Below are 26,167 nucleotides of genomic sequence, written 5' to 3' on the forward strand. Positions count from 1 at the left end.
GCTGTGTCTGACTCTTTCCAACCCCATGGACTGCAGCATGCCAGGCTTCCCTGTCCATCACCAACTCCCGGAGCTTACTCAAACTCATGTCCATCGAATTGGTGATGCCATCCAACCATCTCATCCTCTGTCGTCCCCTTCTCCTGCTTTCAATCTTCCCCAGCATCAGGGTCTTTTTCAATGAGTCAGTTCTTTGCAGATGGCCAAAGTACTGAAGTTTCAGCTTCAACATCAGTCCTTCCAATGAATATTCAGGACTGATTTCCTTTAGGATGGACCGGCTGGATCTCCTTGCAGTCCAAGGGACTCTCAAGAGTCTTCTCCAACACCACAGTTCAAAAGCATCAATTCTTCAGTGCTCAGCTTTCTTTATAGTCCAACTCTCACATCCATACATGACTACTGGAAAAACCATAGCTTTGACTAGATGGACTTTTGTTGGCAAAGTAATGTCTCTGCTTTTTAATATGCTGTCTAGGTTTGTCATAGCTTTTCTTCCAAGGAGTAAGCATCTTTTCATTTCATGGCTGCAGTTACCATCTGCAGTGATTTTGGAGCCCCCCAAAGTAAAGTCTGTCACTGTTTCCATTGTTTCCCCAACTATTTGCCATGAAGTGATGGGACTGGATGCCATGATCTTAGTTTTCTGAATGTTGCGTTTTAAGCCAACTTTTTCACTCTCCTCTTTCACTTTCACCAAGAGGCTCTTTAGTTCTTCTTCACTTTCTGCCATAAGGGTGGTGTCATCTGCATTTCTGAGGTTACTGATATTTCTCCTGGCAGTCTTGATTCCAGCTTGTGCTTCATCCAGTCCAACATTTCTCATGATGTACTCTGCATATAAGTTAAGCAAGCGGGGTGACACTATACAGCCTTGATGTATTCCTTTCCCAATTTGGAACCAGTGTGTTTTTCCATGTCCAGTTCTAGTAATGGCTTTAGTCAGTACAGTATGAGGCATGCAATAGTACAGTAAGAACAAAGTACAGGAGAAGATGTAATAAACTTTCCAGAGGCATGAGGTGGGGAGTCGGGGAAATGTTTACAGAGGGAGTGAGAGCTGAACTGAGACTCACAGAACGAATAAGAACACTCATCACAGTTCTGATTATTGAATGTTTACTGTGTTCGTGACTGCTCATCTTCACAGAGGTGAAATTCTAATTCTAGCCCAGGTCTGCCTAGCTGCAGTCTGAGAGCCTGTGGGCTAAAACACCTCTTAGAACATAAATAAACTAAGAGTTTGGGGGAGGCAGGGAAGGGAAAGTCATGCCAGATGTCTTCATTTTTTATTGCTGCCTAATAAATCATCGCAAACGGTGAATTTAAATGTCACCCACTTGTCACCTCACAGTTGCGTAGGTAAGAAATCTGGGTTCTCTGCTCACAGTATCACAAAGCTGAAATCAAGGTTTCATTTGGAGGATCAGGAAATAATCCACTTCGAGGCTTCCACACTGCTGGCTGAAGTCAGTTCCTTGCAGTTGTAGGACTGATATTCCTGTTTTCTTGACGACCGTTAGTCATGGGACCCACTTAGGGCTCGAGGCTGTGCTCAGGTCCTTTCCACGCGCCCCCTCCATTTTCCAGTCAAGAAAGACATAATCTTCCTCATGCTTCAAACTCCTGACTTCCTCTTCTGTCACCTGCTGGCCTGTCGTCTTTAACGCTTTATTTATAGATGCATCCCAAAACTTAGAAACTAACAAACTGCTTTGCATGTAGTTGTGCTAGCATCATTCATTGACGAGGTAGTAATTCCTGGGATGCGTATTCTTTCTTATACCTCTTTTTCCCTTTAGAATCCTAACTGCCCCTTAGCTCTCCCGCATACTTATCCAGTCTCTCTTTCACCCAGTTCCCCTCCCTCCCCAGAGACTTCCTTCCAAGGCCTCCTAGTCCCTTGCTCTGTCGTGCTGTGCTAGTGTCCAAGCCTGCTGGATATCGGTCACTTCCTTTCACAGCCTTCCATGTGGAGTCCACCCCTTTCTGAAACATGGTTTCTTCTTTCATGGTTTATGTCCACGTTTGTCTAGAGCACATCCTCTAAGTAACCCTAAGGAAGGGTGCATAGGACATAAACATTCTGAATCCTGGCATCTCTCTCTGTGTCTTTACTATATCTGTATACTTGATGGTTCATACGACTGTATTCCTTCAGCACTTGGAGGTATTTCTCCACTAACTTCTAGTATCCTGTGTTGCTGCTGAGAATTCTGAAGTCACTCTGATTACCATTCCTTTGTGATCTTTTCCCCTGTTTTTATTTTTCTCCCCTCTGAAAGGTTTTAGATCTCCTCTTTAAATCTGTGCTTCCCTGGTGGTGCAGAGGTTAAAGCGTCTGCCTGCAATGTGGTAGACCTGGGTTCAATCCCTGGGTCTGGAGAAGGAAATGGCAACCCACTCCAGTATTCTTGCCTGGAGAATCCCATGGACGAGTAGCTTGGTGGGCTACAGTCCATGGGTCGCAAAGAGTTGGACACGACTGAGCGACTTCACTTTCACTTTCTTTCACTTTAAAAGTTTCAGGATATGGTATCTGAGTGCAGACCACTTCACTCATTTGGGAGGCACATATTGTGCTCTTTTAATATGGAGGTTTGGGGTTTCCTTGGTGGCTCAGTGGTTAAAAAAAAAGCCACCTGCCAATGCCGGAGACACGGGTTAGATCCTGTGGAAGATCCCATATACTGTGGGAAACTAAGCCCGTGTGCCACAACTATTGAGCCTGTGGTCTAGAGCCTGGGAACCACAAGTACTGAGCCCACAAGTCACAGCTACTGAAACCCACGTGCCCTAGAGCCCATGCCTGCAACGAGAAGCCACTGCAATGAGAAGCCCGCCCGCTGCAACTTGAGAGCAGCCTCCACTCGCTGCAAGTACAGAGAAGCCTGTGCAGCGATGAAGACCCAGCACAGCGAAAAACAAAGAAAATAAAGCTATAAAAAGTACGGAGGGTTTGTGAACTTTGTTTATGGGAAATTTTCTTAGGTGACGTTTAAGTAATTTCTCTTCTCCATTTTTATCTGTTTTTGCTAGAATTCCTATCTGTTGGATTTTTAACTTCTTGTATTGGTCCTTTGTCATATTTTCTCTCATATTTACTACCTCCCTATCTTTTTATTTCACTCTCTGAGAAATTTCAACTTGAAAACATCGAAACCTATTAAAGTTTAAAATATATATTTACATTTTCAAGAGCTCTCTCTTCTACTCTGGTGGTTCCTTTTTTCTTCATATCCTCTAGTTTTTATTTTATGAACATACTATCTCCTTGAATCTCCATGAGGATGCTATTAAGGGTGTGAAACTTTTTCTGTTTTTTAGTTCTTTTCTTTTCCTTGCATTACTTTAATTTCCTTTGGACTCATATATTTGTCTTACTCTCTTTCAGTTTGGTGGCTTTCCTCAAATGTGCGGCAATCTTTGGCTATCCATTCATATTTACAAATGAAGTACTAAAGAGCTGCTAATCAGTCTGTATGCCTCAAGTTGATTGGGCAGCCGGTCAGTCTATAGCAGTGAACTTCCTCCACTCCCAACCCTGATGCTAGAACATGGGAATGTTAGATTGTCCCAGAAGCCCCCCACTCTCCCCCTGGAGAGTAGACCCTGACCTCTTGGTGCTCTGTGCTCAAAGTTAGGGAGATACTGTTCAGTGTAGACTTTCAATTAACCTGCAAGTCACGCTGCCTCACTCCTTCACTGTATCTTCCCCTCCGTGCACTGTCCCAAGGCCTTCTCTGCTCACTGCGTCAGTGCCCCTCCATCCTGCTCACTGCATCAGTGCCCCTCCATCTGCTCTCTGCTGTCCTGAAACTTGTTGTAATGTCTGTCTACTAAGGTTGCCTCACCCATTACCTTTATTGTTGTGGGTTTACATCCTTTGTATTCCTTAATAGTCACTTAAAATTCTCTCAAGAAAAAGGGGGATAAAACAAACAGTCAATTTATCATCCTCGGGGAAATGTCAGCCCAAAGCTCTTTCTCATTATCCAGCTGATGATAGCACTGACCCAGCTGTGAGGTCCTCCAAGTATGTCTCCTGTGCTCGCTCTCTCCTCCCCTGGTCCCAGGCCCCTCTTTCTTACCTTTCAAGGCTCCTCCTTAGGAAAGGACTGTAAACCTCAGAGTACTGAGGTAGCCTGTCAGAACTTCAGAGAACATAGTCCCATTGGTTGGGACCTAATGCTGGGGGACTTCCCTAGCAGTCCAGTGGTTAGGGTTTCATGCTTGTGCTGCGAGGCGCAACGGGTTCAGTTCCTGGTTGGGGAACTAAAATCCTACATGCCTTGTGATGTGGCCAGAAAAAAAAAAAAAAAGGCAAGGAAATGGTGGGATCTCAGTTCTAGGACTTAGCATAGGGAAGCTGTATCTCAGGCATAAGTGTGTATCTTCCATGCCTTGAGGTGCTAAAATGATCCCACTGGTGATAATAGCACAGATGTATCTCTCCCGGAGAACTGAGGGCTTCCCACCATTGGTAAAGAATCTGCCTGTCGATGCAGGCGACATGAGATGTGGTTCGATCATAAGTCGGGAAGATCCCCTGGAGGAAGAAATGACAACCCACTCTAGTGTTCTTGCCCGGGGAATCCCACTGACAGAAAAATGCTGTGGGCTACAGTCCATTGGTTTGCAAAGTCGGACACGCCTCAGTGCATGTGTGCGCATGCGCGCGGGTACGCGCACAGAGGACTGAGACCAGCCAACTATGGCTGGAGAACGGCTGCTACTTCTCTGCACTACACCCCCTGCCCCCAGGCCTGGATGCGCAGCCTGTGATGGCCGAGGGGTTGTTGTTGTCCCTGGCTTAGAGACTGTAAAGCCAGGTTGCCCCGGAAGTGGCTTTGCATCCCAGGCCTCCCCAAGGAGGACTCCCCAAGGAGGACTCCCTAAGTCCTGGTGTGCTCCAGCCGGAGGATCCCCTGCAGAAGGAGCTGACCAGCCAGCCTGGTTTGCACTGTACTGGGTGGCTCTCCAGATGATTTTCAGTGCTAAGACAGGAAGGACATGCGCAAACTGGGACAAATTGGTCACCACACCTGCAGAGGACGGCTCCCTGTCCCAACTTGGGCCCGTTTCCATAGAGGAAGGCCTCACCAACTACTCTAAAGCTGATTGCCCAGGGTCCCACCCAGGCCCCTCCCATCAGCTCCTCTTCCTCCTTACTGAGCTCTAAGGGGCAGTCCGTCTTCTCCCATCGCAGAAGCCCTTCTGCAGCCTCCCTCACAGGGCCCCTCAGCTCTGCCTGTGCCCCCAAAGGTGGAAGATGGGCACTCCCAGAGGCAGCTATGTCCCTCACAAAGTGCTTTCCTGACGCGTCCCCTCAATAGCCTCAGCAATGATGTCAGGAACCACACATAGCAAGCTGGGTTTCTCTTCCTCATCTCAATAACATGATAAAATAATGATGATAAATAACACTTACAGACCACTTACTATGTGTTGGGTCTCATGCTAAGCTCCTACTAGGTATCATCTCATTTAATTCTCAGAATGAACTTAGAGCCAAGTTTTATCATTCCTAGTTTACAAATGAGGGAATTGAAACTCACAGAGGCTAACTTACTCAGAATCACATGAAAAGTGAAGTGAAGTCGCTCAGTTGTATCCTGACTCTTTGTGACCCCATGGACTGTAGCCTACCAGGCTCCTCTGTCCATGGGATTCTCCAGGCAATAGTACTGAAGTGGATTGCCATTTCCTTCTCCAGGGGATCTTCCCAACCCAGGGACTGAACCCAGGTCTCCCGCACTGTAGACAGATGCTTCACCATCTGAGCCACCAGGGAAGTCCCTGAATCACATAGCTAGTAGTAAATCCAGAACCTGAACTCAGACCTAGGAGTATCTGGTACCAAAGTCTAAGAGTTTGAAATGATTTTGAAATGTCCAGTTTAAGCCCCACCTTCTCCAGAAAGTCTTTCCTGATCATGTTTGCTTCTTGCTTTGGACTTTGACAGAAAATCCAACTTACTATGGCTTAAGCCTTTAGAACATTATTTATTTACTTTAGTCTAGAGACTGTGAGGTAGCTCATAGGTAACAAGGACCATGATTCTTTCCCTCTTCCATATAATCATCCTCAGGGTGTGGGTATGGCAGATTACATTTTCCAAAGATGGAAGCAGTAATATCTTCCATGCCCCTTGCTCTTCTGCATGTGACCCTGCCATGCGTTCATCAAGAGCTGAAAATGGAATATTACTCAGCCATAAAAAGGACATAACGCCATCTGCAGCAACATGAATGGACCTGGAAATGATCATACTAAGCAAAGTAAGTCAGAAAGAAAAGACAAATATATGATATCACTTCTTTGTGGAATCTAAAATGCACCACAAATGAACATATTTATGAAACAGAAGCAGACTGACAGACACAGAGAACAGACTTCTGGTTGCCAAGGGGGAGTGGGGTGAGGAGAGGGAAGGACTGAAACCGTGAGATTAGCAGGTGTAATATATATAGGACCTGGCTCCTATATAGACTATTATATATAGGATGGATAAATAGCAAGGTCCTACTGTTTAGTTCCCTACAGGAAACTACATTCAATATCCTGTGATAAACCATAATAGAAAAGGATATATATATATATATTACAGTCACTTTGCTGTACAGCAAATTTAATAACACAATGTTGTGTATCAACTACACTTCAATAAAGTTTAAATGAAGAGATGGAGTCTAATTCTCTTCCACTTGAATCTGTGCTGGCCTTAGTGACTAGCTTAACCCATAGAATGTAGTGGAAATGACATTTTGAACTTCGAAGGTTAGGTCATAATCCTTGCGGCATCTGTCTGGGCCTCTTAAAATGCTTAGCTAGTGCTTGAAACGCTCGCGGACATCCACACTGGGAACCACCCAGGCCCCATGAAGAGGCCCTGTGCAGGTGTCCTGGTCAGGAGTCCTGTCTGAGCTCTCACTGGACATCCAGCAGCAACCGCCAGCTATGTGGGGGAGCCATCCAGGACATCTGGCCCAGGTGAGCCTGTAGATGCCTCCTGGCCTAGCCTCTGCCAGAAGAGACCTCAAGTGAGAACCATCTATTCGAGCCCAGCCAATCTACCAAATGGCGGGGGATAATATGAAACTGTTGTTTAAAGGCTCTGAATTTGGGGAGGTAATTTATTACATAGCAGAAAGGTTGGCTTCCCTCCTCCAGCCTGTTGCCTCAAGTTATAAGGTGGCTGCCTCAGCTATGAGCATCATTGCAAACAACCACATCTAAACGCAGACATGACAGAGTGAGAATGGAGCAAAGCCTTTCTCCTTGAGTGACTTTGACTTTTATCTACCCAGAAGTCCCCCAGAAGAATCCCCCATATTCTCAGTTGGCCAGAACTGGATCACACAGCCTCTCCTAACCACAAGACAGGCTGGGTATAGCCTCTTTAGCGGGAGGCCAGCAAAAGAATAGGAGGCTGGGAATCACTATTGTGTGGGCAGCCAACAGTGTCCGCTCTACTTGTTGATGTGATGGTTGTTCTAGGAGAAAGAAGAATCAGGTGGGGAGATGACCCTATGCTAAAGAAGGAGCCCTCACTGTTCCTTCCAGAAGTTGCCTCAGTGGGTACAAGCCTATCAAAAAATCCTTCTTTAGATGGAAGCATGGTGCACTGCCTGGAGACCTACTCTGGGAGGCAGGACCAGGCTCTAGAGCTTGCTAGTGGTGCAGTATTAGTGGGCGAGTTCCCCATCCTGTGCTTCAGTTTCCTCATCTGCACGATGAGAGGACTCCTTCCAATTCCTTCACACCAGGAGAAGCCAGGGCAAAAGGGAAGTGCTGGACGCTTACTGTGTGTGGAGGCCGTACGCTGCCCAAGTCAAGTTCAGCAGAGCCTGCCTCTAGCCACAGATGTTGGGATTTGCCAAACAAACCCTAATCATTTAATGAGAAATGAAAATGGTGCCTGGTTCCTCCACTTAATTGCCCCTTTGAAAACAACACACGGGAGATTTACAGTAATCACCATAATCGCCTCGTAAAAACCCAAGAATTTGAGGACTGACACGCCTCATTTCTGGGAGGAATTAGAGGCAAAAAATTAAGGCAAGGAATTCTTGGCCTGCCTTGGCCTTGGCTCCCTGGAATCCAGGACCGTGCCCGCAGAGAGTCTGCCACCCTCAGCAGCCTCCTGGCCCAACCGAATATCACTCCTAGTGCCTGACCACAGTGCTTCCTTGAAAGCCTGCTCCCGCGCCTCCTTGTCACTGGTACTGCCTGAGGAAGGCAGGCCAAGTGCCAGAGGGCCCAACATCCCCGAGGCTCAGCTAGAGGACCTCAAGGAGGAGAGAGGAATAAATTCTGCTTGTGAGAGTATTGGACGTGTAGCGTCATGAGGATTTGGGGCATGAAGCTTTGGGAAGGGAGGGGAGGGGAGGGGAGACGCCAAGGGGGGAACACAGGTGGGCCCTAGCTCATGGAAAGCCACCTCTAGACCCGCTAAAGGCAACAGGACTCCTTGACAAGTGGGCAGCCATCAGCAAACTGGGTTCAAGTCCCCGCTCTGTCTCTTCGCAGCCACTCACCCTGGGGCAGGTCACTTCAGGGCCAGAGCACTACTTTCTGTTGAGTGAATGAACAATGGGGAGACAGCAGTGAAAAAGATAATAGTCCCTCCCCTCATGGGACTCAGAGTCTGGTGGCAGAGGCAGACATTAGGCAAATGGTCACCTATAGGACGGGCTTCTCAGGTGGCTCAGTGGTAAAGGATTTTCCTGCCAGTGCAGGAGATACAGGAGATGTGGGTTTGATCCCTGAGTTGGGAAGATCCTCCGGATGAAAAAATCGCCAACTCACTCCAGTATTGTTGCCTGGAAAATCCCATGGGCAGAGGAGCCTGGTGGGCTACAGTCCGTGGTGTTGCCAAGAGTTGGACATGACTGAGCACGCAGGCACACGCCTGTAGGGCCAAGTGACACAACTGCAGTAAATGCTGGTGAGCACATGGCAGGTAGAATGGGGGTGACTTGACAGAGGGCCAGGCAGGCCGACTGGCAGAAAGCCGGCATAAAAATTCTGCTTGTGAGAGTATTGGACGTGTAGCGTCATGAGGATTTGGGGCATGAAGCTTTGGGAAGAAAAGGTGCTGGAGAAGCTTGGGGTGCCACTTCTAGACCCTCTAAAGATGACAGGATTCCATGATGACAGGGCAGCCATTGACAAACTGAGTTCAGGTCCCCGCTCTGCCTCTTCACAGCCACTCACCCGGGGGCAAGCCACCTCAGGGCCAGAGCACCAGGATCCACGTCTACGTGCTGGAGAAGGGACAGCTAGGCCTCTTGGGAGGAAGGGAAGAAGTGCTGGTCAGAGCTGGAATCTGTAGGTACTCAGAGAGGCCAGCTCATCTCTGGGCCCTTTCCTCTTTGTAGAAACTTTCAGCATCCAGTCTCTTTTTCATGCGGCTGCTCCGCCGCCTCTCTGGGCCGCTCACAAGCCTTGGGGAGCAGTGTGAGGAAGGGAAGCATCTAATTAATCTGATTGTCAACTGCAGGTTAACAAAGATGAACAGGATCTTTGGGGGCATCATGTGACAGAAGATTAGGTTGATTTCTGCTGAGCCCCAGCCCCTCCTGGGCTCTGAGCCCAGTGGGGTTGGCTCTGAAGCTATTGACTACGTCTTCCATCAGCCTCCAGGCCTGATGCCTGCTAGCCCAACAGAAGACCCTGTGACTAGAATGAAGCTTGGGGCCAGGGGTGGCCACCATAGCTAGCAACGCAGCTACTGCTGCCAACTGCCCCGCTTTGGGGGGAGCCCTCCTTGACTGACAACCTAGAGAGAGCTCCCAGCAGAGACCCGGGCTCACATACACATGTGCACACACGCCCGCTCACATAGCCCCACACAGCTCCCAACTCCACAGCCCTCCATGGGAGGACGAACTCCCTGCTCCCTCACATCTTGCTCTCTCTCTTGATTGGTAAGTGGGGGCGGGAGGTTAAGGAGGCAGCAAACCACTTCTTCCCATGGTTAGCGTGGACGATGGCTACCCTCGGGCATGTAGCAAACTTTCCTGTACTGGGGGCCAACTCCACTTGTGGGCAATAGATAAGCAATGAGTCAGATCTGAATCCTGGCCTCAGGGCTCACATTCTAGTGGGGGCAACAGATACTGACACAGATAATTACTATGTAAACTGCACAGTAGAGGGTCCAAGTGGGAACCACGTAAGGAAAGCCTGGATTACACTTTGGGGGTTGGGTGGTGGCAGGAAAGGCTTTGGGTTAAGGTGGCTTTGAGCTGGGCTGAGATTGGATGGAAGGGCTCCTAGGCTGGTGTGTGTGTGTGTGTGTACTCAGTTGCTCAGTCGTGTCAGACTCTTTTGCGACCCCATGTAGCCTACCAGGCTCTCCTGTGCATGGGATTTTCCTGGCGAGAATACTGGAGTGGGTTGCCATTTCCTCTTCCAGGGCATCTTCCAACCCAGGGATCGAACATATGTCTCTAATGTCTCCTGGGTTGGCAGGCAGAGTCTTTGCCACTGAATCGCCTGGCTGGTAGACCTGCACAAAGTCACAGAGGTTGGAGAGTGAGGGGCTGGATTTTTTCCAAGTGCAGCTCTTTCGTCTCTGTTTGTAGAACTGTGAGAGACTGGGGCTTGCCAACAGCCAGGTCTCAACCTAGTGTGATGCTGACATAGAGAGGATATTTGAATACTTGGTCCTGACATCCCTAAATCCAGTTTCATCCTTGCCATGATTAATGAGCCAGTACACCTGCCTTGTTTTTCTTAAGTTAGTTTGACTTGGTATTCTGTCGTTTCCAACCAGTGGCTCCTGATCATGCCTTCTCCCTTCCCTTTCTAAGCCTCACTATCCTTATCTGTAAAATGATGGGGCTGATGCCCCCTTGATCTCTGGTGCTCCATTACTATGCTCATGGATTTATTCTTTCTATCAATTAATCAGTCAGTATCACTTGTGCATCTATCCTGTCCCTGGTCCCATGTTCGACACAGACTCTTGGTAAAGGAATAATTCCCATCGCCTCTTCTCAAGACTCACAGAGTTAGGCAGGGGAGGGAGTTAGGCAAGCATTTTAGTACTGAGTGAGGTAATGGCTTTGGGAAAGGGAAGCACAAACACTGGGGAAGTCAGAGAAGGAGACGTATCCCCATTTAGAAGGCTTCCTGGGGGAGGTGTCATGAGCTGAGTTTTTCAGAGAGGGGTGGATGTGGAGAGAGGAGGAAGGGCCCTCCAGGCAGAAGAACCTGGCTTGTGAAGGGCCCAAAGGAGAATGAGAGAAAGTGGCTGCCTAGGGCCAGAGGGGAGGGAACATAGGAGTTGACCTTTTATTTGTATTTTCCACCCATTTAACTTCTGGGAGAACAAGAAAAAACTTTTTTTTTTTTTTTTAAAGCTTGTAAAATCCCCCGGGTAAAGTCTTTGAACACGGATGAAAAGAAGTGACGTGAGACCACAGGAAAGCACTGGAATGAAGGATGCTTCCCCTAGTAAGCTGCTCCACTGATCCTTGGTACCATCATGAAAGCCACGCTCACAGCTGCATTCAGCGGCTGGTCCCAGTGCTGCTGGATCCATCTAAAAATAGGAAGGCCTGGAACCTACGGCCAAGCGGATGACAGAAGAGCAGCCCAGGCAGGCCTGGGAGGAGTGTAAACATCCCCACCTCGTAGGAAACATACTCATTACATTCTGAGCAACAGTGGTTCACAACGCACCCTGGAGAAAATATGCAGTTATTGTCTTAAACATGCCAAAGCCGTACTAATGACTGCGCGCTTGCTCCAAAGCAGAAACTCTTCCAGATGCTGCTTCTTGCTTCTTGCCTCTAGGAGAGCTCTTCTTTCTTCCCGCCCACGCTTCTGGACTCCTCCTTGGATTCTAGTCCTTAGGGAGACATAGGGTAGCCTGGGGTGGGCAAAGTGATTGCCCTTCTGGGTCTCATAAAAGCAGCCTAGGGGAATTTCCACAGACTGCTGTGGACATGGCCGCTGCCCACCGGGGGTAGGGTGGGGGGAGAAGGGTGCCAGGTGGGATGCTGGGAGCCAACACTCTAGGTGACAGTGGGGTGATGGTGTGTATGCTCGGTCACTCAGTCACATCTGATTCTATGCGGCCCTATGGACTGTGGCTTGCCAGACTCCTCTGTCCACGGGATTCTCCAGGCAAGAATGATGAAGTGGGTTGCCATTTTCTCCTCTAGGGGATCTTCCCAACTCAGGGATCAAACCCACATCTCTTGCATCTCCTGTTTTATCAGGTGGGTTCTTCACCACGGCACCACCTGAGAAGCAGTGGGGTGAGGGAGGTGGACGCTAAGCTTAAGTATTTTCAGCTTCTGCATCTATAATGAGTAATGACCCTATAGGGAGGCGGTAATTTGTAAACTCAAAGCCCCAGACCCACCCAGCGACAGCTGCCCCTGGGGCCCTGGGCTTGGAACTGTCTCCTGGCTGGGTGACTCTGAGCAGTACCCCAACCTCTGCTAGTCTTCACTCCTTCATCTGTAAACGGAATGGTTTTGGAAATTAATATTTTTCCTCTTGTTAATGAACTCACACATGCTTATTATCTGTTTTTTTTTTTGAAATTTAATCAATCCATCTTCAAATAGGTGATACACTCGTATGATCTAAGTTCAAAGGATGCAAATGGAAACGGATAAAGTCTCCCTGTTTCGCTCCTGCTTGATAACCACACTGTCTTCCTGCTGCCTGTGGCAACTGCTGTTGGTTTCTGGTGTATCAAATATGTAGAAATTAAAAAAAATTTTACTGAAGCATTAGCACATGTAAACACAGCAAAATGCATATGTCTTAAGAGCACAACTTGGCAAATAATGTTTATAGTTTTAATTTCTAAAAAATTAGAAAAAAAGAAAAAAAATCACCCCAATCTATTGTCTAGAGATAAAGCTTTTGCTATTGTGGTGCATTTTCTTCCCATTCTTTTTCCATGTATCTACACATACACAAACATTGGTATTGTACTATGTAACTTTTACATGCTGTTTTTTTTATATTTAACATTATATCATAAATATTTCCTCATGTCCTTAAAAAGTCCTCAAAAATGTTCTTCTTTCACTACTTGCCAAATGTTTTCAGGAATAGACCCAACCTACTGCAAGACAGTAGGTTCAGATTTTCCCCTATTATAAATAATACAGTGAATGACCATCCTTGAATAAACTTCATTTGTTGAGCACATCCTTCGTGGTGAATTCCTAGCAGGGGAATTACTAAATCAAATAGTATGAACTGAGTATTGGAACTCAGGATAGAATGATGGCGATGGTCAGGCCTGGTTCACAGACCTACTGTGTTAGGGATGTCCTGTAAGACTCTTGGCTTAGTGGTGGACACAGACACAGAGTTCCAGGAGTGTGAGATAACGGCTTCTAGAGAGACCACAGGTCAGTGCCTGATCTTCACCCCCTCCTAGGCCCTGCCCTCTAAGCCCTCCCTCCTGGAGCCCCCTGAGAGCCACAAAGAAGAGTCTCAGCCTTATCTGAGCTTTATTATTTTAATCTCTGGAGCTTTGCCAATTGGTGGGCTGCTGAATGCTTAACAGCTGGATTTGGGGTATGAGGGGGCACAAAATAGAGGGGAGTAGGTTCTGATTGGTAGTGTTTGCCAATTTCTGGTGCAAAACCTCCCACTGTGGCCAATTTCAAACTACCATGTCACTGAGGGCAGTGCTGGGAGGAGATTCACTAACCTCACCAGCTGGTCGACCAGCTCCAGCACTCCAGTTCTAGTCTTTGCACCTGCCGTCTCTCTCTGCTCCCTTTGGTTTAACCCCTCCTCACTCATCCCCCACCCACTGGCTCATCCATGGTGATAGAGATGGAAGACTGTGGGAGCTGAGTGTGGCTAAACAGCAAAAACATCCTCTCCCAGGTCTCTAAAGGAGAAACTGAGGCTCAGGGAGGCCAAAATGATGGCCCCAGCTCACCCAGCCAGGTGATGGGCCACAGGGTGATCTCCCCTGGTCCCTGCTTGGGGCCCTTCTCAGATGGGAGCCTGTGCTTCCTGCTATTGGAATACATTGGCTTTTATAACCACTCCTCTTCCTCTTTGGTGATTCCAGTGCCTAGATCCACAAGAGGTTGAATTCCAGGCCTTGCCTTCAAGGAGCTAAGAGCCTGGTGCGTAAGCAGACATCTGTGAGTGCCTTGTATGATGCAGTGAGGCAAGTGCTGTATGGAAACTGCTCTTTTCAGTGGACTTGAGGCTGGGCTTCCAGCCTTCTTGCTTCTCTTTATATCTGTCTTTGTCCTTCCCTCCTTCCTAAGGGAATCTGTTTGTTTTCAGTATCCACTTTCTTCCCCACAGCAACCCTGTTCATAGGAAAGTGATTCATTCCCAGTTCTGGGGGTGGGTAGGTTCCGATTGCATGCATGCATGCTAAGTAGCCTCAGTCAAATCCGACTCTTTGTGACTCTATGGACTGTAGCCCACTGGGCTCCTCTGTCCATGGGATTCTCCAGGCAAGAATACTGGAGTGGGTTGCCATGCCCTCCTCCAGGGGATCTCCCCAATTCAGGGATCAAACCCACGTCTCTTATATCCTCTACATTGGCAGGCGGCTTCTTTACCACTAGCACCACCTAGGTACTGATTAGTCCTAGTCAAACCTAGCATTCCTCTCTCTCGGTGATTGTTTTAGGAGTGGGGAAGTGATCCAGTTCTGGTAAATGAGAGCTGAGGAGACACTGGGGTATGGGGAGGGGAGCTTTCCTCTCCTAAGAAAGGCATAGGATACTTGCAAATCACTGCTGTAGTTCTGGGTGCTGTAATTATCCAATCACCAGCCTGATAATGAAGCCAATCCATGAGGGACAGCAGAGCCAAGAGAATCACAGAGGAGAGCCAGAGCCCTAATAGCATCCTATCTCTGACCTTGTCAGGGAGAAAACATATTTCCCTACAGCATAGATCACTCTGAGTTGAGTTTTTCTGTACCTGTAGCCCAAAACACCCTAAATAATATCCTAAATGATAAAACCCTTCCGGTCTATCATCCACATTGCAACTGCTACGTCGCTTCAGTCGTGTCCGACTCTGTGTGACCTCATAGACGGCAGCCCACCAGGCTCTCCTGTCCCTGGGATTCTCCAGGCAAGAACACTGGAGTGGGTTGCCATTTCCTTCCCCAATGCATGAAAGTGAAAAGTGAAATTGACGTCGCTCAGTCGTCTCAAACCCTCAGCGACCCCATGGACTGCAGCCTTCCAGGCTCCTCCGTCCATGGGATTTTCCAGGCAAGAGTACTGGAGTGGGTTGCCATTGCCTTAGACAACAGGAATCTTATCACATCACTTCCTGATTCCAGTCCTCCCAGGCTCCTTTGAGGAGTTAGGATAAAGTCTTTGTTCAATGTCACCTCTCCCTGACAGAATGGCAGCGCCTGCGGCTAGGATGGTGGGTCTCCATCACTGGCTCCCTGGTGCCCAGGGTAGAGTCCAGCACAGGCAGGTGCTAATAAATACCGTTGAATAAATGCAGAGAAGGAGGAGTTGGGGGTCAGAGACATAGGCTCCATTTCTGGCTTTGCACTGACTTGCTTTGAGACTTTAGGCAAGCCTCTTTCCTCCCTGGACCTCAATATACAAAACTGTGAAGAAGGCATATTGGACTAAAATGGTAGTTTGAGAATGGGGATTAACAAATACCTCTCTGCTGCCCCATATGATAGCAGTTGTTCTTTTAATATTCACTGATGGATTAAAGAGTACATCATGAGAAACGCTGGGCTGGAAGAAGCAGAAGCTGGAATCAAGATTGCCAGAAGAAATCAATAACCTCAGATATGCAGATGACACCACCCTTATGGCAGAAAGTGAAGAGGAACTAAAAAGCCTCTTGATGAAAGTGAAAGAGGAGAGTGAAAAAGTTGGCTTAAAGCTCAACATTCAGAAAACAAAGATCATGGCATCTGGTCCCATCACTTCATGGGAAATAGATGGGGAAACAGTGGAAACAGTGTCAGACTTTATTTTGGGGGGCTCCAAAATGACTGCAGATGGTGATTGCAGCCATGAAATTAAAAGACGCTTACTCCTTGGAAGAAAAGTTATGACTAACATAGACAGCATATTGAAAAGCAGAGACATTACTTTGCCGACTAAGGTCTGTCTAGTCAAGGCTATGGTTTTTCCTGTGGTCATGTATGGATGTGAGAGTTGGACTGTGAAGAAAGCTGAGTGCTGAAGAATTGATGCTTTTTAACTGTGGTGTTGGAGAAGACTCTTGAGAGTCCCTTGGACTGCAAGGAGATCCAGCCAGTCCATTCTGAAGGAGATCAGCCCTGGGTGTTCTTTGGAAGGAATGATGCTAAAGCTTTGGAAGGAATGATGCTAAAGCTGAAACTCCAATACTTTGGCCACTGCATGTGAAGAGTTGACTCATTGGAAAAGACTCTGATGCTGGGAAGGATTGGGGGCAGGAGGAAAAGGGGATGACAGAGGATGAGATGGCTGGATGGCATCACCGACTCGATGGATGTGAGTTTGAGTGAACTCTGGGAGATGGTGATGGACAGGGAGGCCTGGCGTGCTGTGAGTCGGACACGACTGAGCGACTGAACTGAACTGAACTGAAGTGATGGATTAAAAATTAAAACGACTACAAAGCTTTGCCCTGTGGGTTTTTCTCAGTCACAGCAGCTTCCACATCCATTTGCAAAACATTCATACTTGTGTGTGAGACACATTGTGCATCCTCTTTACAGACAGCACAGGGTGCCACGTGGTCTCCAGATGCCTTGTTTTGGCTAAAGGGCCTCTAGGTTGGGAATCATTGGCCCAGATCCTCTTCAGGCCCTGGGGGTTTATGTGTCTAACATGGGCCACAGGAGTTGTGCAACTTGCTCAGGCTCACATAGCAAGTGAGCAGTGGAGTCTAACTTGCTCTTTTCCAGCCCAGGCTCCCTTGGCTCATCAGCTGGCCTGGCTGACAGCACTGCTCCCCGTCAGCTACCCTGGAAATGAGAAGCAGGGAGGCATGAGAGCCCTGAAACTGCCTAGGTTGAGGGTGAGGAGGATGGCAGAACACTGACAGCCCCAAATGATATGGAACATACTTCAGATGCTGGGTGTGTGGTTTAGTAGTGGCTGGAATTGCACCCTCAGGGCTGAGCCTGAATCAAGTCTGGACCCAGTCGAGGCAAGGATCGCGTTGGGGTGTCTCAGCCCAGAGTCACGAAGCTGAGCAGAGAGGCAGCAAGGGCTGGAGACAGGTTCCCAGCTGGAAATCAGGTGCCCGGATCTGTTGCCATTCCAGACATTTGTGGTGGTTTGTTCATTCATTCAGTGAAGTAGTCAGTCAGTCACTCAGCAAAGCTCCCTGAGCTGGGCAGCTCTGTGGCCTGGCACAGGGTCCAAGGATGAATTGGGCACAGAGGAACACAGATGCAGAGCAAGTCTGAAGGATCAGTTGGGCCAGGGGCGCTGGCAGAAGGAGAAAGGAAGGAGAAACTGGGGAAGGTTTTCCAGAGGATAAAATGGTTATCTTCTGTGTGCTAGTGTTTAATCGCTCAGTCGTGTCTGACTCTTTGTGACCCCATGGACTGTAGCCTGCCAGGCTCCTCTCGGCATGGGGATTCTCCAGGGAAGAATACTGGAGTGGGTTGCCATGCCCTACTCCTGGGGATCTTTCCAACCCAAGCACTGAATCCAGGTCTCCAGCATTGTAGGCAAATTCTTCACCAACTGAACCACCAGGAAAGCCCCCAAGAACACTAGAGGGGGTAGCCTATCCCTTCTCCAGGAGAACTTCCTGACCCAGGAATCAAACCAGGGTCTCCTGCATTGCAGGCAGATTCTTTACCAGCTGAGCTACCAGGGAAGCCCTATCTTCTGTGAACTGTTCTTAGAGGACAAGGAGGGGTCCACTGGGCAGGCTGGGTGGAATCTTTCAGAGAGAAAGATGGACCTTCCTGTTAGTTAGGATCTTAGGAGATCAAGGGGCTGACTGGAGAAATAAACGAGACTGCCTTTGTAGCCAAGCTGGCAAAGCGGTTTGCTCAATTTGGCCAACAAAGGCTCAGAGTGGGAGAGGACCTGGCACTTTACTGACAGTGGGTCTGTAAAGAACACGTGTGTGCTCAGGGGGAAGCAGAGCACAGGGAGACAGCAGAGAAATAGGCAGTGGGGCCTCGGGGCAGTCAGGGGGGTGTGGCCGCCGCCAGCCGGGTTAGGGACTCGGTCTGATTCTTGAGCTGGTGGGGAGACACCTACCTTGTTCAACCGATGAGGCCCTTCTCTAGCTGCTGAGGATAGAAGGGATCTGAGTGGGAGGTAGGGAGCCCAGCCAGGAGGCCACTGCAGTCGGCAGTGTGGGAGCTGATGCTGGTCTTAACGAGGACTGAGACAGAGGGACAAGAGAAGAGAGTGCTTGAGACAAACCTCAGAGAGCTAATGGATCTTAGTGAGTGGAGGTGGTCAGAGAGGGAGAGAAAGGCGTGGAGGGGGATGGCCAGCTCCTGGATGTGTGACAAAGCTGGTGTTTAAGGCACTCTCTGAGATGGACACTGGAGGCCCCCTCTGCCCTGGTGAGGAGTAAATGGATATGAAGAGTCTGCTGCTTCCCCAGAACTGGAGCCTCGATTCACACAGCATCATATGCTAAGCCTTAGCTGCCTGGTTTCTTAGCCACATGCCCCTTCCCTCTTCAGTCCATCTGCTGTCACACTGATCTAAACAACGGATCTGACCTTGTCACTCCCCTGCTGAAAAATATTCCAAGCCTTCCTGTTGTCTCTAGAAAGATGTAATCTCTGAAGCCTGGCAAATAAAGTCATCTATAATCTGACTCCACCAACCTTCTCTGTCTCAGTACCCCGATGCTCTACGTTAGCCACAATAAACAATAATAGTAACAACAAAAAACAGTTCATTATGTTTTTAGATAACAAACGTTTACTAAAAGACCAAGTGATTTTTTTCATCACATTGTTGATCTGCTTATTTTTGATATGATTTACAATATTTATTATTATTGGTTCATAACTTTTCTTTTTCACAAAATTTTGTCAGAAAAATATATATTCTTCATCTTAGAAAAACTGTTATAGCCATAGGCACCACTTACCAAGACCTATGTTCTATTAACAAATGTATTCAAAACAACAAAAGTTCAATGTTTTCACTAAAATAAGCAAATAAAGCTTTATTGAAATAATAATTTAAAAAAGTTAAAATAGCTAACAAGCAGTATTGATGTGTCAGGCAGTGTCCTAAGAATTGTACAGGTATTTAGCTCATCTAATTTTTTTAACTCTTTATTTTATATTGGAGCACACAGTTGATTAACAATATTGTGTTAGTTTCAGGTATACAACAAAGTGATTCAGTTATACATATACATGTATCTATTCTTTTGCAAATTCTTTGCCCAATTAGGTTGTCATGGATATTGGGCTCATCTCATTTTTAGCAGAAAAATACTGAAAGTCTTGCACTTCCCAGAATGGACTATATGCTCTCGTCTTTGCATCCGCAATTTTCTTGTCCCAGTACTTAGCCATCCTTCTGACCATTTGATTCACATTTATCCCCTATCAGCTTGTACCAGGCACTATACTAAGTGCCAGGGATTCAAATATGAGTGAGACACGGTACCTGTAATGCGGGAGACAGATGCATGGAAATTCAGTAAGTGCAGTGATGAGATGAGGTGGGTGCACAGAGAATGAGCCTTCATCCAGCCTGGGCCTGCCCCCCTGCAGCTGGACTTCTACCCTCTCCAGGAGGCCTTCTGGCTTTGCCAGGCTGGGTGGGCTCCCTTTTCTGTGCCCCTACCATCCCTTCTCTGCCCGTATCACACACTGACCACCCTGTATGGGCAGTGGCTGCATGGCTGCCCTCTCCTGGGCAGAGTAAAGCCAGAGGACAGTCTGACTCATCACTGACCCAGCACCTAGGACAGTCTAGACACAGGTGCTTGGGATTTGCTGAATGAGCGTGCTTGAGGAATGAAGACGCATGACGAGGGGCAGCCTCCTCCTGGATTCTTCTCTGATGCCCTCTCTCCAGAGTCAGGCCTGCTGCCCCTGTTCCATTTCCCGAGGCTGGTGTAGGCCACTCAGCCCAGAGGGTGTTGCAGACTTCAGGCTCTGTGGGTAAGGCTGGGGCTGCTCCTTTCATCCCTGGTTCAGGAGCAGCCTGGTTAGAAAAGGCCATCCCAGACTGGGCACCCAACATGCCCCCTCGCCAGGCTACAACTCTCTGCCCCTGACTTCTGAGGAAGGAGCAGTATCTTGGGCAGCTCTGGTCTTAGAGGTAAGAGGGAGGAGGCCCTGAAGCAGCCCTTGGGATCCCTGGGTGTCAGGGCTGGGGTGGGGGTGTCTCCAAGAATTCCTTGAGTTCCTAAGCCCCTTTTCAGCCTCTGGGCTACGGGTTCTGTTGCAGCTGTGATGGAGGGCTTTAGGAATAAATGACTAGAGTGGTCTCAAACTAGGGTGCTGCTGCTGTTGCTAAGTCGCTTCAGTCGCGTCCAACTCTGTGCGAACCTATAGACGGCAGCCCATCAGGCTCCCCCGTCCCTGGGAATCTCCAGGCAAGAACACTGGAGTGGGTTGCCATTTCCTTCTCCAATGCAGGAAAGTGAAAAGTGAAAGTGAAGTTACTCAGTCGTGTCTGACTCTTAGAGACCCCATGGACCACAGCCTACCAGGCTCTTCCGTTCATGGGATTTGCCAGGCAAGAGTACTGGAGTGGGTTGCCAGTAACTTCTCCGTCAAACTAGGGTATTTGAAGAATATTCTAGGAAGCTTTTCAGGGCCTAGTGACAGCTCAGGCTGGTCCTTTGGACCCTCACTGGGTTAACATAGCTCTTTTTCTCCAGAGCTCTGGAGAGGCAGTTGGAGGCCCTCTTAGGGTGGCTGTGAATCTTGGAGCAAGGACCCAAGATAACTTTCAGCCTCAGCCCTCTCTCCCAGGCAGAGTGGCTGGAAAGCTCTGGCCCCCACCCTCTGCTCCTTGCCTCGAAGCCCCTCTTGGCTCATGGTGCCTCTGCAGAGGTGGGGCTGGGGGCAGGGAGCCTTGGGGGCTGATGCTAACAGCTTTGGACAGGGTGGGAATTTCCACTCCTATCTAGGGAGCCATCAACACTGTGTGCCCTGACCTGGGCCTTTGGCCTCTAAAGGGCAGTGGGAAGGCCGGCCCCAGGGCCAATCCCTGGCCATTAATCCCTCCTGCCAGCCTGAATATCCACCCAGCATGGTCAGACAAAGGCCTGCCCAGCCCAGCCACTGTGTTCCTCCCGCCCCAGGGGCTCCACTCAGACGCTGGGCCGCCTGGAATCCAGGCCCATGAGAAAGGGGCCGCCTTCACTGGCCATCTTATGCCCGGATGCTCAGCCGCATCCCGTCCGGCCCAGGGCCTGTGAAAAGAGGGCCCAGCCACGCTGAAAACAAGGATTAGCCCTTGGGCCACCCCCTGACACCGGCCTGCTTGGCTCCGGGAAGCAGGCCCAAAGGAGGGGGCCAGGCAGACACAGAGAACTGGAAAAGTCTGGGTTCTCACCCCTTTGGTCCAGCTCCCTGCCCCCACTCTCCCCAAGAGTAGCACAGCCAACCACACATTCAGTATCACTTACTGAACAGACACTGTGTGTCCCAGACTTGACACATGGACTGGAAAATTGATAGTAGAAGAAAATTTCAGTCTGCCGAGGGAAGTAGTAAGAGTCATTCTCCTACAACCTGCTCCCGACCCCCGGAGGCTATGGTAGGGGTCTTTGGAGGGGAGCTTCAGCCCTAAGGGAAGGGGAGACAGTGGCCCTGGTTTCCTGCCTGAGAAGAGCTGCAGCATTCTGCTGCACCTGGCTGAATACACGCAGGTGCTGAAACCATTTCTGTGGCTCTGCCTCTCTCCTTCCCTTCCTGGTTTAATACCAGAAATGCCAGGTGTGTAGTAGAAGATAAATCTCTTATTTAAAAAGTCTGGTGCCAGGGTGGGCCAGGCACTTTCATACATGATCTCATTTGAATCTCATAACAACACCGAGAGGGTCCATCATTGTCCCTCTTCGGCAGGTGAGGAAACAGGCTCAAACGAGCAATTGGCCCTGGACACTCGGCTCTTGGAGCCAGGCGCCCTGCTGCTGCAGCTGCTTGTCTTGCCTTCCTCTTTGGTGAGCTGTTCACTGCGGCTGCACCATCTTATGCTCCCAAGGCCTGTGCCAGGCAGTAGGATGCAAGGTGGAGAGGGGGCTGAGGTGGGGTCTCTCCGTGTGTAAACCAGGCTGATTCTTCACTTGCGGCGGGAGGGTACTTGTCTCTAGATCTCTCTAGAGTGTCGTCTTCTCCTTCCACTCTGCTTTTTGGTCCTCTCTGCATGTCTCTCTCAAAGTGGTTGGTAGTTGTCTGGGTGTCCATCTCTTCACTCTGCCTCCCCTGAGCACTGGCAAAGGATATGGCACAGAAGTGCTCGATCAATGATGTGGGTGAAACTGAGGCCAGGAGAACTGAAGGAAGGACGGATTTGGATCCATGTGGAATCGACACCACTTGCCGATTGCTCAGATGTGGGGAGTGATGGGGGAGGGAGGAGCCTGAGATGATGCCCAATATTTCTGATCTGGGTGGTAAGGGGCAAGGGGTCCATTGGCTGAGATTTGGACTGCAGGATGGGGAGGAAGATGGAGTTGGGGGTGCACTGGGTTGAGGGTCATGTTAAATGGACATTTGGATATGCTGACTTGGAGGTCAGGAGAGAGAGGCTAGGCACCAATTTTGCAGATGAAGTTGTGAGAGCTGGAAGGACTCTAGAGTAAATTATTTCAATAGTCTCAGCTTTAAAATATCATGGTATGATGGTGTGCTGGTGCACTGAGCTCTGGGTTTTAATCTCACCTGCCACTTACTAGCTATGTGAAGTCAGGCTAGTCTTTCTTTTAACCTCTCAAAGCCTTAGTTTCCTTATCTGCAAAACAGGGATAATAATAGTATGACCTCACAAGGTATTCACATTTAAGTGAGCTACTGTATGTGTTTACCACATACACAATGTTCAGTAATGGTGGCTGTTATATTACCTGCTGAGATTGGAGCTGGGAGAGTGGGCTGTTGAGCTTTGAGTTTGGAATCTGAAGCCCTAGGCCCTCTGGCTGCTGTAGCTACCTTTGATCATCTGTACCCAGGGGCACTCCACAGCAGCCAGAACTGGGGTGAGACACCTAGGGCTCCAAATTTAAGGAGGCACTGGCTCTCAAATGCTGACCCTGCACTTGTATCACCCTGAGAGTGAGCACTCCCTTAAATTTGGGCCACTTCAGTAGTCTTACCTAGTCTCATCCCTGCTCCCTTGAACTTGCTTATCTCCAGAACAGACAAGCCTCTTTAAGACAAGGCTCTTTTATCCCTTAGTTCCTTCCAAGCCAAGTCTGGCTTTCCTGTCACTCTGGGAAAGTTTCCTGAAATAGGCTCAGGGTTGCATCTCTTTTGAACAGTGTGGTGGGTGGTGGTATTTCCTAGAGATAGATTTTAATAAAGAATAAGGAACCTCCTCATCACCACCTTCCCCAATGAGCTGTGAGTCTGACATTTCTGGAGCTTTCCAGATGGCACTAGTGGTAAAGAACCCACCTGCCAATGCAGGGGACACAAGAGACCTGGGTTCAATCCCTGGGTCCTAAAGATCCTCTGGAGAAGGGCACGACAACCTACTCCAGAATTCTTGCCTGGAGAATCCTATGGACAGAGGAGCCTGGTGGGCTACAATCCCAAAGAGTCGGACACAACTGAAGAGACAGCATGCACGCACCCCGCCAGAACATTCCCCAGTGAGATGTGAGTCTGGCATTTCTGAGCCAGTAAGCAGCTCTCTCAGATTTCCTCTGTGGAAGCCCTTGGGGGGGTCTCTCTTTGAACCAGTAACTGCTTCTTGGAACTCTGGGCTGTGTGTCTGTGTTTTGTGCGTCTCCCCAGGGTGCATGATGTGAGGGTGTGAAAAAGGGAGCCTTTTTTCTAGAACAGAAGATGCATGGAGAAGAGGCAGCCAGAAGGCAATTCCAAATTACAGACTTTCCAGAGGGCTCTTGATTTAAAGTAATCAGTTCTCCGGTTCCCAAATCTGCTGGCTGGATTGCTTTTCACAATTTTGTTTTTTCAAAGGTTACTGGCCTGGATGGGACAAGGTGGTAGGGGAGATAGCAGAGAGAGGAGATGCTAACCCCGGAGCCAGGAAATATCCTCCCCTGACAAAGCCTGCCTCCTGCTCTTCCCTTCCCCCCAGCCTACCTTTCTCCATTGTCTAATGTCCTGGGGTGGTTTTGACACCTCTTTGACCAGCACAGCATTAGGATGCTGAGGGTTGGCAAGTTGGCTCTGGACGGCTCTCATCTCTGCCCCAGCTGGGATTGGAAGGACGCGGAGGGGTACTAGGAGAGACCGACAGAGGCTACAGGACTTAGCTGAGAGACGTAGGATGGGGAGGGGGCCCAGAGAGTGTTCTGAATGGATAGATTTGTGATTAGCATTGACCCAAAGGGGTGGAGGTTGAGGGAAGAGCGGAAAGGGAAGGGGGCTGACTGAGTCTGGTGTGATGGGGTTTGTACCAGGGGCTGACCCAATGGAGATGGAGAAGGGATGAGGCTGGGTCTGGGAAAGACTGACCCAAAGGGACAGAGCCAAGGGAGGGGTGAAAGGCTGGGGATGGGGGAGAGAACTGTCAACCTTGTAAGAGGATTGGGAAGGCAAATTAGAGGGGGAGGCGCTGGCCAGCGGAGAAGGTCCGAGCCCTCGCCCCTGGCTGGGGGCACAGAGGGAGGGGGCCGTGTCCATATAAGGCAGGCCAGCGGCCCGGGTCTCTCCGAGAACGCGGGCAGCCCGCCGCATTCCCATGACTGGGCGCAGCGACATGGAGCCGCCCGCAGCTTTCTCGGGCTTTCCGGCCCCGCCCTCGGTCGCGCCGTCGGGGCCGCCGCCGTCGCCGCTCGCCGGAGCCGAGCCCGGGCCGGAGCCCGAGGAGGCAGCGGCGGGCCGCGGGGAGCCGGAGCCCGCGCCGGCGCCCGGGCCGGGCCGGCGGCGGCGGCGGCCCCTGCAGCGCGGGAAGCCTCCCTACTCGTACATCGCGCTCATCGCCATGGCGCTGGCGCACGCCCCCGGCCGCCGCCTCACGCTGGCTGCCATCTACCGCTTCATCACCGAGCGCTTCGCCTTCTACCGCGACAGCCCGCGCAAGTGGCAGAACAGCATCCGCCACAACCTCACGCTCAACGACTGCTTCGTCAAGGTGCCCCGCGAGCCGGGCAACCCGGGCAAGGGCAACTACTGGACGCTCGACCCGGCGGCCGCCGACATGTTCGACAACGGCAGCTTCCTGCGGCGCCGCAAGCGCTTCAAGCGCGCCGAGCTGCCGGTGCTCCCGGCCCCGCCGCCGGCCGCCGGCCCGCCGCCCTTCCCCTACGCGCCCTACGCGCCCGGCCCGGGGCCCGCGCTGCTCGCGCCGCCGCCCCCCGCCGCCCCCGGCTCCGCGCCGCCCGCGCGCCTCTTCAGCGTCGACAGCCTGGTGAGCCTGCCGCCCGAGCTGGCGGGGCTGGGCGCCCCCGAGCCGCCCTGCTGCGCGGCCCCCGACGCCGCCTTCTCGCCCTGCACCGCCTCCCCGCCGCTCTACTCACCGCCGCCCGACCGCCTGGGGCTGCCCGCGACGCGCCCCGGCCCCGGCCCGCTGCCAGCCGAGCCGCTGCTGGCCTTGGCAGGGCCGGGAACCGCGCTCGGCCCGCTCGGCCCGGGGGAGGCCTACCTGCGGCCGCCGGGCTACGCGCCTGGGTTGGAGCGCTACCTGTGAGCCCCCTTCCCATCGGCGGGGGGCGGCCCGGACTCCTCTTCCCCAGGAAGGGGCACTGCCTGGGAGCCCCCAATCTCTGTACCCGTGCCTTAGAGCGCACCTCGGAGCTCCCCAGCTCTGCCTCGTGGACTGAGCACAGCTGTTTCACCCGCCGCTGTCCCTCATCCCTGGGGAACCTCGCACCATCTCTCCACTGGACTTAACCCTCCATCCCCCATCCCGAATTGTAAGGCCCGCATTTCTTCTCCCTCCACTGTGAGCCCTCATCTGTGCACGCCCCCGACCCCTGCACTATTTTGGGTCCCATGTCTGGGGATCCTGGAGAACCACCTGTGAGCCCCCACCTCGAATTTCTGGTGAATTTCAAGCCTTTGGAAGTCAGACCTTCGATCTCA

The 26,167-nt window shown here is 50.3% G+C and overlaps 1 protein-coding gene across 1 annotated transcript; it reads left to right on the plus strand.

Moving 5' to 3' along the window:
- Positions 1–24,824: 24,824 nt before the first annotated feature.
- Positions 24,825–25,864, plus strand: FOXE3 (forkhead box E3). The gene has a single exon (XM_069558670.1). It carries the CDS (start codon positions 24,825–24,827, stop codon positions 25,770–25,772), a length of 948 nt encoding a protein of 315 aa, XP_069414771.1. The 3' UTR covers positions 25,773–25,864.
- The last annotated feature ends 303 nt before the right edge of the window (positions 25,865–26,167 follow it).

Source organism: Ovis canadensis, chromosome 1 (genome assembly GCF_042477335.2).
Source record: "Ovis canadensis isolate MfBH-ARS-UI-01 breed Bighorn chromosome 1, ARS-UI_OviCan_v2, whole genome shotgun sequence".
Classification (NCBI taxonomy): Eukaryota; Metazoa; Chordata; class Mammalia; order Artiodactyla; family Bovidae; genus Ovis; species Ovis canadensis.

Coding starts and splice junctions, on each gene's coding strand:
- FOXE3 (XM_069558670.1), top strand. CDS start 24,825: ATGACTGGGCGCAGCGACATGGAGCCGCCCGCAGCTTTCTCGGGCTTT.